The 17012-nt window shown below is 45.8% G+C and overlaps 1 protein-coding gene across 1 annotated transcript; it reads right to left on the reverse strand.

Annotated features, from left to right (window-relative positions):
* Positions 1-263: 263 nt before the first annotated feature.
* On the reverse strand, positions 264-16717 carry SVOP (SV2 related protein homolog (rat); the record flags this gene model as incomplete). The annotated part of the gene is made up of 15 exons (XM_008948599.1): positions 264-805; positions 1520-1609; positions 1841-1922; positions 2890-3001; positions 3909-4016; positions 5087-5163; positions 5481-5554; positions 7064-7192; positions 8178-8303; positions 9476-9539; positions 11360-11484; positions 11708-11779; positions 13725-13823; positions 14692-14777; positions 16557-16717. Coding segments are annotated over 15 exons (1612 nt in total), but the record flags the coding sequence as incomplete, so codon positions are not given.
* Positions 16718-17012: the final 295 nt, after the last annotated feature.

Raw genomic sequence — 17012 nt, forward strand, 5'->3', positions numbered from 1 at the left:
GTTTCTGAGCACTCAGTGCCAGTGAATTCTCAAAGAGCAGGACCCACAGGGAGAGCCCTGCTGGGCAGAGCATTGGCTGCTTTGCTGTCACCACATTTTGTTGTCATTGATGGCTAAAAAGTGCAAGGCAGGCATCTAATTCATCACACCTATTCTGCAGTGTATAGAATCCACCGTGGGCTATGCCAGGTACACAATGTAGAGTAATTGTTTGTTTTTAGGCATCAAGAGTACAGTATTTTAATTACAGCTTATACTGAGTTGCATTCAGGTAGCTATTTGCTTGACAGGGGACATTTTAAGCTGAAGAGCTGACCATGCAAGCACGACAGAGTTAAGACAAACCCTTCCTGCTAAACCTCAGATGAGATCTGGATCAAACGCCTCTGGACACAAAAGTTTGGATGAGTGGGAGCAAAGAGCAGCAGAGACACAGTTTGCTTAGGCTCAGCCCAGAAGTTCCTGCAGTTTGACACATGATGCTGGCAGTGAGAGGGTGGTCAGCTTTCTATGCTTCAGGGCTGCATGTTTTTTTTGTGAAAAGAAGAAGAAAAAAGCCTTTGTCTCATCCCTTCTTTCAGCGGGTTTTCGTGTCCCGTCATTCCTGTGAGCCAGAGTTTGACCTGGTGACTCCTGGGGAATGGGATCCTCTCCCAACCATCTCCTGTCCCCACTCCTTGTGGCTGGACTCCTGTAAGCCACGACCTTTTGTTTCAATGGGCAGGAAGCAGGAAGCCAGAGCAGCCAGCAGGCAACAGCCACTGTAAACCACCAGTGTCAGGTAGACTGAAGATTCCAACATCACCTGCAGAAAAAAGGCAGAAAGTACAAAACCTGAGTGCAGAAGGAAATGCAGACACTAAAGCAGGAGTGGAGATTCTGATTCCAGCCCTGGAAGAAGTGTTGAACGTGTGCTGCTGCACACTCCCTCTCCTCAGTGAGGACACAAGCCACCAAACACTGACAGGAGAGTCTGGGTGACAAGTGCCACGAGGTGCTGCTGCCCTTATGGACTAGATGGGACTGAAGCAAATCCCAAATCTTCTACCTAGCCCTCTGCAGAGCTGCTGCCTCTGATGGCATCTCCTGAGCCCTGTCCCTGTGGAGCCTGCCCCTCCACAACCTCCCTGTTGAGCTCTTCCCACACACACTGAAGCTTTGTAGCCCCCCCAGACCTCAGCCTGGGATCTCAAGGGAAAGGTGGCTTTGCAGCAGGCACAGAAATTCCCTGCTTCTCATGAAGCCCACCTCCAGGTGGTGGCTTCCAAGGTGTCCTGACCTCCACCCAGCACCTTGCTTCTGGGTGATTTACCCCCCAGCATATGGAGCTCTGGAGTGAGAGGTAAATGCAGAGAGGAGCCTGAAATCTCCTCACACAACAGGCAACAACCACCCTCACGTGCTGATTGCCCTCGGTGTGGCCCTGAGAGCAGGAGAGCAGGTTCTGCATCACCTTCCTGAGCCTTCAGCCTCAGGGGGGGGAGAAGGAGGAGGAGGAGGAGGAGGAGGAAGACTTTACCTGTGCAATGAAGGGAGTTATGAGGGCTCCCACTCGGGCCATTCCACTGCAGGTCCCCAGGCCCAAAGCACGTGTGGCTGTTGGATAAACCTGTGAACAAAGCAGCAGTCTATTAACCCAGGGGGAGTTCTCCCCCCTCCAACCTCCTAAACCAATGGAAAACTAGTAAGTGGTACTAGAGCAAGTTCTGTTAGACAATGACAATGAGATCATCAACTCAAATCTGGGGTAAGGTCCATTGTGAAGAGGTCAGAAAAATGACTTTCCCACCATGTTCTCACTCCCCTTAAATATTCTCATGACAAAAAACAACCTCCTTACCTCAGGAGTGTAAACATAAGCAGCCTGAAATCCTCCTGAAATAAAAGCTCTTGCAATGAAGAGCAGCACAGTAAGAACATTTCTGTGAGAATAAAAAGGAGAGCAGTGTTTGGGATTGTTCTGTACAAGCTGTTTGTTTGTTTAACTTGGAGGCAAGTGCAATAAAAATGCTAAATTGGTTAGAACATTATCTTTGTTTTTTTTTAATGAACCCTTTGTATTTTTTCTGGACCTTTACTATAACCAGGATGCCAAACAATCTGCATTCCCACAACCACATCAGTCTTCTAAGTGGATTCATTCTAACCAACAGCTGTGGCCTGTTGAAATAAGCAGCAAATGCCCCAATTTATTGACAAAAGGAAAAGATATTAATTGTTATGGGTGGTGCTAACAAAAGAATGGCACACATGAGAAGGAAAGGAGAGCACAGTGTAAAAGACATGAACCTCTGCACCACCTGGGTCTCTGCATCTTTGTGAGGGTTTTGCAGGGTGCCTGGAAAGGTTTCAATTCAGCCATCTCTCTGCTGGTTGTTGGGTCATTCCCGTGTTCCTCAGCCCCAAGGGAGGGACCCTGCCACATGCCTGGGCCATGAAGGCTGGACACAGCCAGGGGCAGACCCCCAGAGCTCAGCTGTTGATTTGGAACCATTAAGATCTGAGGGCAGAGCTGCCAGCTGAGTTGTTCTTTCAAGAATCTGCATGAAGGATTTGGGAATCTAAGTTCTTTTGAAAGTTGAGCCCCCTTTATCTGCAATGCCAGCATCGAGCTCCAGAGGTTCACCTTCTCCAATGGCTACCTTCTAGTCAGACATAAACTCTTATCTCCCCCTTTGCACTGCTGTCTGGAAGACTACAGTGAAGGATTTCTCCTCTCCTGCTTCTTTAGTTTCCTTCCAAACTGTGCTGAGAAAACCTAACACCATCCTTAACTCTTCCTCCGGCTTCGCACGACCAGCTTTTCCAACCACTTCCAGTTCTCCTGCCCCAATCCAGGGAGGACATGGATGAATTGGGTAGATGAGTTGTTCACTGTGTTTCACTTACCTTCCAACGCAGAGAAACAGCAGCAGGCTGCAGAAGGAGAAGACCAGGAAGGACAGGGCCATGGTTTTCTTGCGGCCTATGCGGTCGATAATCCACAGCGTTACCAGCACCCCTGGGGGAGGAGACCAGATGGCTGCTGGGCAGTGAGCAAAGGTGGGGCCTGCAGCAGCCACGTTTGAACAGAGGCTGAGGTGGCTAGGGGGGATATTCTGTCCTCTCTTTGAGGCTGGCAGAGGCAGCAGGCAGGGTGTGGAATGGATAGCCCCGGCCGGTGGTGGGAGGTGAAAGCAGCAGCTCAGTGTCCCAGCTGCTGAGTCCTGCCCCGCGGCTCCACACGCCCACATGCCCGGGGGCTACTGGCTGAGCAGGATGGGCAAGCAGCTCTGACATCTGCTGGCCACCCGCGGCTGCAGCAGGTCCCAACCCCACCTGCCTGGTGTTCCCCTTTGGTTCAGCTGCTGGCCGTTGCTCTCTGGTCACCTCTCTGCTGCTGGATTGAAGGGCACTTCAGAGCTTCGTGTTTTCTTTCCACTGCGTTGTTTATATGCTGATATCAAATTATTTCTCCCTTGCTTTTTGATAAAGGGAACAGATCCAGCTCTCCAGCCCTCATGATGTTAAGTACTGGGGCTGGACATAGAGCTCCAGGGAGGAAGTTCACCACTGGTTCACTAGACCCACAATCCTTTTAAAATAGTTCTGGAAAGTCATTTATGGATAAAAAGTCAAGTGATTCTGCCCCTTTGATTTAACTGTTACTCTTCCCCTAATTCCCTAAGACATTGCTTGGAGAGAATCCCTAGTCAGATGGGCCACTAGAGCTTCACAAAGCAACCACAAGTGATTTTATCTGTAGTGCTCACAGAGATATCTACAGCTGCTGTGCACTGCACACATCAAGCAGCCCCAGCAAGGAGCTGCAGGGCTGTGGGGCACAGCCAGACAGAAGAGTCCATTCCCCATTCCAACCACACTGAGCCCCTGGCAGAGAGGAACTGGTGCTTCTGGCTGCTGCTTACCAGGGAATTCAGACAGGGTTGTCCACAGCAGATCAGTGTAGTCTTCCTCAGTCAGATACTCACAGGTCAGGCTGCATTTTGCTTTAACTTCTTCCCTTCTACTGGATACTGGGGGAGGAAAAAGAGAAAATCCAAACATTGGATATGTTTTCAGTAATCTCTTTTCTGCTTCCTTTACTCCTGCTGTGGCCTCATCACTGCTGGCACTGAGAGAAGGGCTGCACTGCACAGACCCTGCTCACAGGCAAGGACACAGCTTATAATCCTGTTTGTGGCAGGCTGTCTTACCTCTGCCCCCACCACCATCAGAACAGAAAGTGACCCTTCCTTATCAGCTGTACAGGCTCAGTTACTTCTCAGCCCAGGGCTCATGGCAGTGGACAGAACTGCCATCAATAATGCAGTTTCAGCCTTCATACACTGGATACCACCACTTCATCCATGCTCTGAGAAGACTGAGTAATGTCATGTCTTTGTAGGAGTGTTTTTACAGGGCACATGCTCCTCTGTGGCAGCTAACCAGAGTTAGACCCCTCCAACACCTAACATGCTGTTTACAAGCTTGGGATCTGTGCCTGCTCCTAATTCTTCCTCTCTTCTCTCTACAATTTTCCACCTATCAGTCAGTTTTCACTAATTACAAATGTTCTGAACTCAGTCATGCCTCCCCTGGGGAATCAAACTCTTCAAGCCTCTTCCTAATGAGGTCAAAGCACTTTATTTTTTTTTTAATACAAAAATCTGCAACAAAAAGGCCAATGCCTTCCCACCATTTTCTTTTTTTCTCAGCAGGTCTTCACATCTTGAGAACCTGGGAGCTCCCAGCAGCAGCAGTGAGCTCTTATCTCAGAACTAATTAGGCCTGTCAATTCTGGAAACTTGCATTTATTCCATCACTTTTTTTTTCCTCAGGAAGAACAGATGCTTTTTCTAACAGGTCTCCCTTGAAGACTGTCTGGCTGTTTTACATTTTGGGCTCACTGTGGGACCTCTCTGCATTGTGCAGGAAATGAGGAACAGTCTATGAGAAATGTTTAAAATAAGTAACCCTCTAAGTGGATGCCTTAAAATTCAGGCTGGCAACCACAGTCCTTTCCAAACTAACAGCAGAAGGTGATCTAATGAAAGATACCCCACTACTTAATATATTATATTTAAAAAGATGGACTAATACTCACTGCTGCAGACATCTCCTGCTTGAAAGAACTCTGTAGTTAATAAAACTAACCCATAATATGAAAAAGCATTGGAAAACCTGCAAGGAAGAGAATGAGAGAGGAAGTCTCAGCTGGACAAAGCTACAGTAAACAACAGGAATCAAAATTGAACCCACTGTGTGAGGACTCCCACTAAGTGCTGCCTCAAAGCTATTTCCTATCAGCAATTAGAGAATCAAAGAGCCATTACACTGAGAATGCTGGTGACTGGGTGGTTTAATAGATTACAAATCAATACTGGTTGGGGCTTTTTTTTTTTATTAATAACTGCTGTATTGTAGTGATCCTGTCAAACACCTCCATTAAAAAGCATTTAGGATGATGCTGGCACTGAGCCATTCATATTTCCTCTTACCATATAAACCAGAGTAACAACGTGGTCCATCTGAAATGGGGTGTAAAAAGGTCCCTCATTTTCCCTCTGTCTTCCTGTTGAAAAGAAAGAGAAGTCAGATGACCAGGGCACTCGTGGGTCCTGGGCTGGGGGGAGCAGGGTGGTGAGGGACAACATGGTGCCCAGGACTAGGTGCTGTACCCTAGGGGGAGTGTTTGGCTCTCCAGCTTGTTGGAGCCACACTTGAGCTGGGATCCAAGAATTCCTCTGCCAAGGGGAATTCTTTAGGAGTATAAGTTTATCAGTTCATGCACAGTGGGACTCTATTCCTCCACATGGAAGGTGAGGATCTGTCAGAAAAAGGTGGGGCTGGAAAGAGGCAGAGCAGAACTTTGCCAATCCTCAGAGGGCAGGTGATTCAGCTCCCACAGGTTAGAGCAGCCCCTCAGGGCTTCTCATCTCAGGTAAGGTGCTGAGGAGCTACAGGAGGCCCTCCTGCAAGCAGACCCCTTTTAAACTGCATGGTTCTCAAAGAGACAGAGGGGAGTGCTCAGCCCATAAACTTGTGGTTAAGGAAAAGTACTTTCCCACCCCACCCTGAAAACAAACCCAGAACTGAGAGAGCACTCCTGCAGAGCCCATCTAAACTCCCACGACTGAACCAAGCATCCGTGAAACGAGCACAGGTCCTCTCTGATCCTGACCTTAGGAAATGAAACCTCTTGTCTCTGGTTAGGGAGACACTGTCATTACCAACAGGCTCCTGCCTAGCTTTACAGAGCTGCTTTCTGTGTTGACAGGGGTGCTGAGAAATTGGCCATATAAAGCTGAAATGAAAAAAAGATCCAATGCAATTCTTATAGTAACATGCAGCTCAGAAGTAACAGCCTGATTTACTCCCTGCTTGAGGACTGGACAGGAGCTTAGTTCTTTCCCACTCCAGAAGATCAGGATTGGATTAAAAATGAGCCAAATTCCACCTTGTCTCATGAGTTCTGGGAATTCTCATCTGAGTCCTTTGGTAGCCTCGAGGTTTGGTTTTCTTTAATAATTGTGTCTTAGAGTGAGGCTGAATAATAATAATAATAATAATTAATAATAATAATAATGATGTCTGCTTTAAAGGTCCTTTCCACTTTCAGGATTTGAATTGTAAAGAAAAATGAGAAACTAACTCTTCCTCCCTGTGAAAGAGGCATCTGTCCCCATCTCATTTTTTATTACTGGTCGAGACATTAGAATTAAATTTAACATTGATTATTTGCTTATAAAAATACACATCCATGTAGCCCAGTTTGACAGTATCCCACGTAATTAACGTGCCTGTTACCTGTACATACCTGCCTGGAAATAATTAGTTTTCCCAAGGGCATTGATGTCTGCTTTAAATGTCCTTTCCACTTTCAGGATTTGAATGTAAACAAAAAGGAGAAACTAACTCTTCCTCCCTGTGAAAGAGGCATCTGTCCCCATCTCATTTTTTATTACTGGTCGAGACATTAGAATTAAATTTAACATTGATTATTTGCTTATAAAAATACACATCCATGTAGCCCAGTTTGACAGTATCCCACGTAATTAACGTGCCTGTTACCTGTACATACCTGCCTGGAAATAATTAGTTTTCCCAAGGGCATTGGAGCTCCATTTTCTGTTGCTATCCTCTTCAAAGTGGCGATTGCTTTGTCTTGATTTCCAGATAACACATCATACCTGGCACTTTCTGGCAGCCACTGGAAGAGCAAAGCAGATCACACACACAGTGATGGCAGGAACACAGCAACAGACAAACTGGGGATTTTCTCTGTGGGCTCCCAGTGGGAAATCCAGCAGACTGCTCCCAGGGGAAAGGATTACAGAGCTGAGCTCCAGCACTTCAGAGAAGCCTCTTCCTGCCCAGTGTCAAACTCCTGATGAGGCTTTAAGAAACTGCAAAACACCACTTTCACCAGAAAGTCTAAAATCTTTCCTTGAGTTTATTCCTGAGAACTGTTGGGCATTTTTGCATGTTCTTTACACTCTCCCTTCTCAGTAGGAAAGGCAGAGCACCCAGGGCAGTTAACAAGGTGCTCTAGGCATTCCAAAATATGTATTTTTAAGCTTTTTTAAAAAGCAGCATGTTGACACCTGTGTAACTGGAGGTATTTCTGAAAACCAATGGCAATGACTAATCAGAGCTGCTGAAGAACCTGACAAGGACATACATCTTTGAGAAGAGTGATTGGCAGATATATTACCTAATAGGAATATAAATAATAATGCACTGAAGCTCAGGGTTAACTCCTAGACATCTTATCTTAGAGTCTGACCTGCATTGTGTGGATTTCACCCCTGATTTGTGTGGAGTTTTAAGAAGACAGTTATCATAAAAGTTGTGATTTGGTCAAAATGAATTCAAAATATAAAGAGCCATCATGGAAATAGCACCAGTTTTTAATAAAAATGTTGATTCCACTGAGTTGAGTTAAAACAAAATCATTAAACTGGAGAGGTCTCCAAGCCTGATTTGGTTGCACAAAATTCCAGCCCACCATTGTCCTCCAGCAATTACAGTCACAGCTCTGCCTGGAAGGTTTTTACTGGCACCCTGGTGGAACAACAGCACTTTTGTCATTATTTCAGAGGTTGCAAAGAAGACAGCAACAGAGAGCTCAAAACTGTCACCATCTCCTTCAATCAGTTAGAGAATGGGAACATACATTTGTCTTGGATACCTACAAAACACAGGAGGGCAAAGAGCAGGAGAGGGAGGGCAGAGAGCACAAGGAGCCACCGCCAGCCAAGCGTGGGCATCACCAGCACTGCCAGGAGGACCTCAAACACTGTCCCAACAGCCCAGAAGACCTGCCAAAGGGAAAAGGAACAGTCACCAAGGAGAAGAAGAGTGCTCTTCAGGCCTCCTGTGTGTCCTTCCAAGGTGTGCTCTCCTGGGACAGCAGGAGGGAGGAATGCCAGAGATATTTCAGATGGGCACCACTGCATGCAAACAGAATCCAGACATTTTAAGGGGATTTGGGTCAGTGTTGCAGAGGAGAAAATGTTCATTTCTGAAAACCTAGCATGACTTTCTCTAGACATTCATGTGTAACTGTAGGCAGCTTCTCACAAGGAGCAGAGTAGACTCCTCACATTGTGTTTCTTAAGCAAAATGACTTAATATATCTGAGTATTATTCCCAGCTACCACCAGGGGATTGATGGTATTTCTTTTCCTTACCAAAACCAAGCTACCACAGATGAAAGAAGGAATTGATCCCTTCTTACCAAACTGTGGAGCTGGCATCCTCCTGTGTATCCCACCCATGCAGGGTTATTTCCCTTTAGTTTATGAATTCACTTAGCTCATTATTTAGCAGTCAGGACATATTTCTCACCCAGGGTTGCAGCCAAACTGTGGCAGGATGGGAGTGACACAGAAAGGAGTCATTCATCTGCTGAACTCTAATGACAAAAGATTAATCAAGTGAATGTGGGACTATCTTAGGAGACTGGTTTAGCCTTGAGAAGCTGTTGCAGTTTGGTGAGGTTTTGCACAAGGCTGCTCTTCCCAAACTGACCATTAGCACCCTTCTCTGATCCCTCAACCATCCATTAAAGGGCTGCAAATTTTGCCTTCAAGTATTTATAGGACAAAATTCTGTGTCTTTGACACATTTGCATTGAACACAGGGAGCTGAATTTAGCCCTGCATTTACTGAACAGTCAGTTCTCCACTACCTGTTGCTGAGCTGTAGATTAATCACATCATGAAACCTGGTGAATTGTGCTAACAGCAGGAACTTAGGCAGCCCTGGATGCAAGTTCATTTGCAAAGGGAATGGTCCATGGATGCTTTATGCTGCTTTTGGACCTGAGTTGGTACCAGTGTGTGGGAGAAACCTCAGCTCCACACTCACTTGGACCATCAAGATCTGACTGCAGCTATGTGTGATGTTTCTGGTCAGCAGGATGGAACAGATGGAACCAGCAGCAGAATTTGTCCCTCTAGGGACCAGCACACACAGCCACACTGCTCACCTCTATTAATAAAATGCATTTTGCTCTGGCTTTCATTGGAAGGAATTCAGCATATAAGGTTACCCTGTAAAGAGTGAACAGTGAGAAAAACAGTGTTAGCACATAGAGGGAAACACCACGTTGGCATGAGAGAGGTTCAAACATTTGGTCTGCCTTTTATTAAAATTGCCAAACCCAGAGCAGTGACACAAACCCCTTCCCAGCCCTCTGAGTCAGCAAGACTGTGGGTGCTGGTTCTCTGCACCAGAAGAACCCCCATTTAGTTCCCCACTGCAATGGAGGGCAGACTCTGCTCAGTTCATGGGATTTTGTAACACAGCTTTGTGCTGTGTATGTTTTCACAGCCCTGCTCTGAGATGGGTGTTAGGTCTGTTGTTTTCAGTGTGATCCACCAAAATCCAACCCAAACTCTTGCTGGGTGAAGTATTTCTTCAGGGCTTTACAGCTGGCTCAGAGAATTTCACATGGGTCTATGCTGCCAGCTTTCAGTTCTCCAAGAGGTGAATACTTTCAAGGTCTGACCCTGTTAGTGGTATAAAATAATTTGCATTCCTTTATTGTGGGAATTCAAAAGAAAACATCTAACTCTGCAAAGTCTTCTTTTCAGGACTGTGCCAAAGAGTCACAGCACAGCTTCTCTGTGCCCATTTCCTGAGGATGAAGGCAAGGGCCAGCAGCCAGCTAAGGCTCTCACATCTTCTTCAAACTGTCTGGTAAAACTTGCCCTTCTTTGCTCCTGCTCTGCTTGCATTCCATTGATTTGTCCTGTTTCCCCCTCTGAACTTCTTAGGCTTTCTTTGATGTTTGTGACAAAGCTCCTACCAACCTGACAAATGGTGGACTGATCTCTGAGGAGCTCCCCAAAATGCAGCTCACTGAAGGGCAGTATCCTGGTAGATGGGTGATTAAGAGGAGAAGGAAGTAAAATCACATCATGAAATGGAGAGCAGCCCCCTGTATATCACAGCAGAAGCCAGGAGCTGATCAGTGCTGTGCAGAGCAAAGCTGGATGTTCAGTGAGTGAACAGTCCCACTCAGCACTAGAGAACACCTCACAGAAAATTCCCAGAGGAAGGGGCACAGCTCCTCAGGTGCAGTATGGACAGAGGGATATCTGCTACAGACAGGTAATTTATTATTGCTGGATGCTTTCTTTTTAACAGCACCTCTCATAAAACTCTCACACCCACTACAGAATGCACAATTATAAAGACACCCGTGGCCATTCCACTGAAATCCAGCCACTCACAGCCAAAGCTGCACAGCCTACTTAAGGACATTAGAAAGCAGCTACTTTTCCTGCTTCAGGCACATTTCCTCCTCTGTCAAAGGAATCACTGTTAGAGTCAGAGCAAGAAACAGACTCAGGAGCAGCAGAATCTGCTGTGAGCCCTGTAATGAGCTCCCCTCTGTCCTTGGGTGAGTGCAGGAGCTCTGAGTCTTTTATCTGGGAATGGCAACAGGAAAGACAGGATACTGACTTGCCTTGTGAAGAAGACTAAGAGCCATCTGTCAAAATTAGACTCTGACTACTCTGAACCAGCACCTCCACGAGGCAAAACATCAATTATTAGCAAGGAGACTACATGGAGAGTGAAGGGCTGTGATCTCCCCCTCACATTTATAATTCACAGCCTAGAACAGAGCTGTTTATTCCAGGTGGAAAGTTTGGAGATCTCCCTTTTCAGTCAATGGACTGACACAGAAATAGGGAAATATCCTGATGCTACCTCCTGATTGGAAATGTGCACGAGCCATCAAGATATCTCCAGTGCTCCAAGCGTGGGCTGGGTGGTTTGGGAATTCCAACTCAGGGTCAGATGACAGAAGCATTTATTCAAAATAAAGAGAAGGGGAAGTTTGGACTTGTGAATATTTACTTACGACTGAGGCACTCCTCCAATGCCAAAGCCCACCAGGCCCCTCAGCACCAAGATCCAGCTATAGACAGGTGCAAAGCCACTGAGGATCCCATAGTAGAGTGTCCACAACACGCTGATTTTGAGGCCCTGCATTTAACAAACAAGCACAAGGAGAAGAGATTCTGCTGCCACACAAATTAACCAAATGTAACACACAGCTTCAAACTCCTTTTATGCCATGGGAGATCAATTCTGGCTCTGCTTAGTTCTGCTCCATGCAGGTGGACTGTGATGTTTGTGAATATCATGCAAGGAAACATCCACACTGGACAAATGTTAGGATATATTCTAGCAGGAGCTGAGGACTTACTGTTTTTCTCCCATACTGGTCTGAAATGTTCCCCCAGAGGGTGGAGCTGGACATCATTCCCACAAACACCACCTGTGAAACACCAGACAAAAAAAATCTTCCCCTTAAGAAGTGAAAATTTCCATATGACAGCAAAGGGGACACAACTCCACAGTCAAACTAGAAAATTTCAGCTCTGATGACAGAGCAGAATGTCCCAGTGCTCTGGGTACAGTTCCTTTGCAGTAGAGACTTCTAAGGATAATTATTCACACAGTGGGATTTTTCAGAAGTCACTAACTTCACTCCCATTGAGTGGAAAGGGAAGCTGCTCTTGCCCAGGAATGGGAATGAGCATCAGCAGAGTGTTCAAGCCAAGGTCTCTCAGCTTCTCCCAGTGGTGGGCCCATTTCCCCTTCTTTTGTCAAGGCCAAGGAATCTCAACACAACACACAGAGACTGAATCTCTGCCAGGCCTCCTGTGATCACCTCACCCTCATCTGACCTGCTGATCTGTGAACTACTGACCTAGACCAGTGCTGAATATTTTTGAACTTTTGCTAAAAGGAAGAAAATTAATTATAGGAAATGATTAGAAAGCATAACTTGCCCCTAAATGGAAACCATTGTCTTGTTTCTGGGTTGGATTGTTTGGGGTTTTTTTTTTTGCTGAAGGGTTTTTACAACTCACAGAAAAATCTTTCATCATGGCAAGACCCTGCTGAGAGTTTCACAGCATTACTGAGGGGACAGGCATGTGGAGACAGGAGCAAGTGCCTGGGTTGGAGAGGGGAAGCAAACAGGTACCCTTTGAGTCAGCTTTGCAAGGAAAAGATCCATCCAGTGACAAACCAGACACTGAAACTCTGGTTTATACACCCTGTGAGCCCAGCCCTGGGAGAAGCTGAGTTCCCCAGTTCCAATGAACATATTCACCAAAAAAAGCTGATCAGTGTTGTTTGGGGTCTGCAAAACAGAGCTGTTTGAGGAGCCAGCTCACCTCCTGTCCCCTGTTGCCATCCTCAGGAGGTTGTCTCAGATCTGAAGGGGGATAAAATTAGATCTGAAAGTCTGAAAAAAGCCTGAGGTGTCAAAGAAAATATATTGTAGCCTTTTCAGAGAAAAAAGTCTAGCTGATTCTGTAGGTGGAGAGAGAAATGAAATCCTACTCAAGGAAGGTAATGACAAAACCCAGGCACGTTTTCTCCATCAGCTCATGGGAATTCTGTCTGAGGAAGCAGTGCATACACGAGCAGTAAGTGGGGAAAGAAGTAGTTCTGTTGGTCAGAGCTTTTGCCTTGTGTCCACTGACCAAGGATAAAACTGTGCTGAGCTGAGAGAAGGAACAAGACCTTCCTTCATTCAGCTATGGGAGAGGACCTGATTGTAACTAATCCAATCGTTGGAGCACGTTGACCAATTTACACACCACCACTCATGGTACCAAAAGCTAAAGGAAAAGGAAATGGAGGAGTTAAAAAGTGCATGCCACACAACTGGGGGATATACTGAGAGAAGGGTCCCAAAACTACTTCTTCTTATCCCTAAAGGCACTGCACATTTCCCACACCATAACACCATCCTCAGAGGTGGTATCATAAGAGCCCTGCTTGCAAAGGTCACTGGAGGATCCAGCTCAAACAGCAACTGCTTGCTCTCTCTCACACTCCCAGCCTGTGTGTGTACAAGGAAACACAGATGTGGTGAGACAGAAAGGTTTTCAAAACAGATGGTTAAAATTTACCAATCCTTTTTTCCACCTAATCAGATGGTTAGGATGAGTCTGGGTCAATCCACATATTTATCCTGGAAACTACACAAAACTTTGAGCCTGAAACTTGCAAAACTTCCTCAGTTTTTACTGAATTTTATTTCTTCAAGCTCTGGCTTTTAAAAAAGACTCATATAGTCTTCTGAGCTGAAGGCACTCTGCAAAGGCCACGAGCAGATTTAACTCTGGGGTATAAGGCAAGGTTTCTGACTGACAAGGAGTGGGAAAACCTCACAGAATACAGGAGCTGTCAGTTATTTTTCCTACCGATGTGAGCAATGCAACCTGCCAGCTTGGTAATCGCCACTCACAATGAAGCTGAGGAGCTAGGATACTTAAAATCATCATTTCCATAGCATCTGCCATCTAGAAGGGTGAAAAAGAAACAAAAGTAAGCAACTGCCTGACAATCACAATCATTAGCAGTCAATAAGACATCTTCTTGAAATGAACTGTGTTTCTGCTCTGTGCCACTCCTGCTCTGCAGGTGAAACACAAGGTTTCTATCTGTAAGGTCCAGTGGATGGACATAGTGTAGAGAGAAAAACACAGCAGGGGCACTTTAGAACTCATTCCTGATTATCAGGACATTTAGTAACTTCCTCCCCTTCTCCCTTATTACTTCTGGGTTTGTATCAAATATATTGATACATCACCTGTAGATCAAATCCCACGACTCATGATCTAAACCAGGGCCAGTTGTAACCTTATGTGCAGAGGATATCTGGTAAATGCAGGCTTCAGATACCATGACCTTAAAATATGCCACAGCAGATGTGACAGACAGTGCTTCAGAAACAGCAGCAAAGGGAAAACAAAGCCTGTCTTTCTGCTCCTGCTGTCAAGGTTAAATCTCCAAGTCCTGGGCTGCTGTTCACCTGAAGCTGAGCTTACAATAACACTGACTAACACAGAGGAAACAGAGATTGTAGCTAAAGGGATGAACGTGGTGAGTGCACTGCATGAAAACTGTGAAGTAAAGAATCAAAATGACCTTTCAAACCCTGATTTATAAAAACTTCACAGGCACAGAAGTCAATCAACTACTCACAAGTCTGAGTCCAGCTGTCATTTTAGAATTTCAAGTAAAACTCCTTCTTTATTGTACAATTGTCCAGTGTTGCAGAGTTACCTCTTTGGAGGCTTTTTGTCAACAGAGAATTGCTGCACTATTTAAGTTGCTGAGCTTCTCTACCTGGTGATCATGCAATTGACCTTGATAACAATTACTTGCCCATGCTAATCCAGTAATAACAGAGAGCTTCCACTGGAACTTGCCAAATCCAATGGCTTCCACCGCATCTTCCACCATGAAAGTATCTAGAAAGAAAACAATTTGAGAGCAAAGGTGGTTTCCTTGCCTGGTAAGAGCCATCCCTTGACACAGCAGTGCTGCAAATGAAATTAATTATTCAAGGGGTAATCTACTGAGATTGAAAATATGGAACAGAGAGCTGCTTGTTTCCATTCAGTTCCTACTCTGGAAAAAAATCTCTGTGTTCTTCAGGAATTGTGCTAAAGCCCAAAGAATTCTAAATATTCCAAGCATATTTTATTCAAGCAGAAGTAGACCAGAGTAGCATCAATCAATGACTCCAGCACATGTTCAGCCTCTTACTCCTGGGAGTGACAGCACCAATCTCAGCTTCCTCAGGGGAGAAGCAGGGGAGCTGTTCACCAGCAAGCCATGAGAACTGCAGGAGAAGTTCAGGGCATGCAGAGCCAACCTTTAATTACTTGAGTCCAGAATTTGTCCAAAACACATAGGTCTTAAAACATCCTTCTGTTTAAAATGCTGATGGTTCTTGTTTCCCACCCACTGCCATGACCTCATTACTTCGTTCTCTCTGGCAAATTCCTTTGCTCAAGGGCAAAGTGAAATATGCACCAAAAATGCATTTTGATATTTGGCTTGTTGAAGTCTATTTAAGTCTTGAGATTTTAACACTTCCTGCAGTTTAAGAAGTGCATTGGCCACAGAAAAGCTTTACCTAGCAAAGAGTTGGACATCCTCACAAAGCAAATGACCAAAACACAAACTACAAGGAAATTAAATGAAATTTAACTGATAAAATGCAGCAGAGACATCATTAAACCTCAGTTTGTGACTTCAGCCCAGGCCCCTGAGAAGATGGCACTGCAGCTCAGCACCCTGGGCTGCTGCATCTCCTGCACTTCTTTGGGCAACGTGCCCACAGGAATCCTACATATACCAGCAGTCTTGCACTGCTCTGCTCAGGCTGTTGAGAAACTCACCGAGGTGACTCTGTCCTCTTCTGCCTTCTTATTGCATCAATATGTTCACAGAAAAGCCCCTAATAGCCACCCTATAAAATTTCAGTATGCCTTGTGCCAAGACAAAGCCAACACTTCCCATATCTTCTCAGTGGTGCTGCCTTCAGGGCAGCCAGCAGAAAGCAGAGGATAGTGTGTGCACCCATCCTGTCCCTCCTGTCCCCCAGGCAAGGAGGAGACAGGAGTGGTGCAGAGTGTGAGCCACAGGTACCTGCTCCTGGAAACCCAGAGTTTTAGGAGTGCTAAGGGAAACTAATTCCAACCTCCTGCATCAAATAGGTGTGGGGACAACTGCACACACAGCTCCTTCAATATCAGCTGGTGATATAAACCCAAACACACACAGCACCCCTCAGAGAACAAGGGAACCAAGTCAGGCTTTTCAGGTGTAACACAAAAGCACTTAAACAAGTCACCAGTCCCTTCCCAAACCTGAACCCATGCAAATGTGCTGGGCTGGATTGAATTGAAGTCTTTGGTACATTGGAAAGCTGAGCTCATGCCTCTTTCTGTGATACAGGACACAGTGTTGGGTTGTTTTAATCATTTCCAGTAACAGTCTGCACAACTGAGTTTTCTTACAGTGCAGTTCAACTTTTTCCAACAGCACACTGTTGGGCAGAAAAAGAAGAAAAACAAGCAAAGCATCCTGGATGTTATGAATCCTGCCCTGTGTTAGTTTCCTTCTTCCACCTGGGCACCTTTAACCCCTCTAAACCAAACCTATCCAACCTGGTGGTGAGAGGGCTGAAATGAGGAGGCCACACCTTTTCCCCTGCCAGGGAAAACAAGAAGCCTACTCACCGTCGGTGGGGTTGGCAAACTCTTTTGGCACTGCAGCTCCATCCTCCAGCTCCACAGGCTCTAGCTCTGTCTGCACACCCTCGATGTGCACCTGGTGCTCTCCAGAAATGACATCTTCATCTGACCTCGAGCTCTCCCCCGTGCGCCGGAACTTCACCACCCTGGCAGCACAGACACAAGGGTTCACCCTCTGCTCACTCTCTCTGTGAGCTCCCAGCTCTGTTTGGTTCCTCTCAAAGGCTGTTTTGGGGGCAGGCAGGTTTCTCCCCACCCTGCTGTCTCCATCTCACTCTCAGCGAGCTGGGACTTTTCTCTGTTAGATTGAGTATCCTGTTGGGTGGCACCAGCTCTGGGAAAAACTGCAGAGTGCACTGCTATGCAACATACTCATCATTTTTGGGTAAAGAGGATGTTATCCTGCTAACTATAAAGGTATAAAAAAAATACAGGCTATAA

This window comes from Merops nubicus, unplaced genomic scaffold (genome assembly GCF_000691845.1).
Source record: "Merops nubicus isolate BGI_N331 unplaced genomic scaffold, ASM69184v1 scaffold12731, whole genome shotgun sequence".
NCBI classification, from domain to species: domain Eukaryota; kingdom Metazoa; phylum Chordata; class Aves; order Coraciiformes; family Meropidae; genus Merops; species Merops nubicus.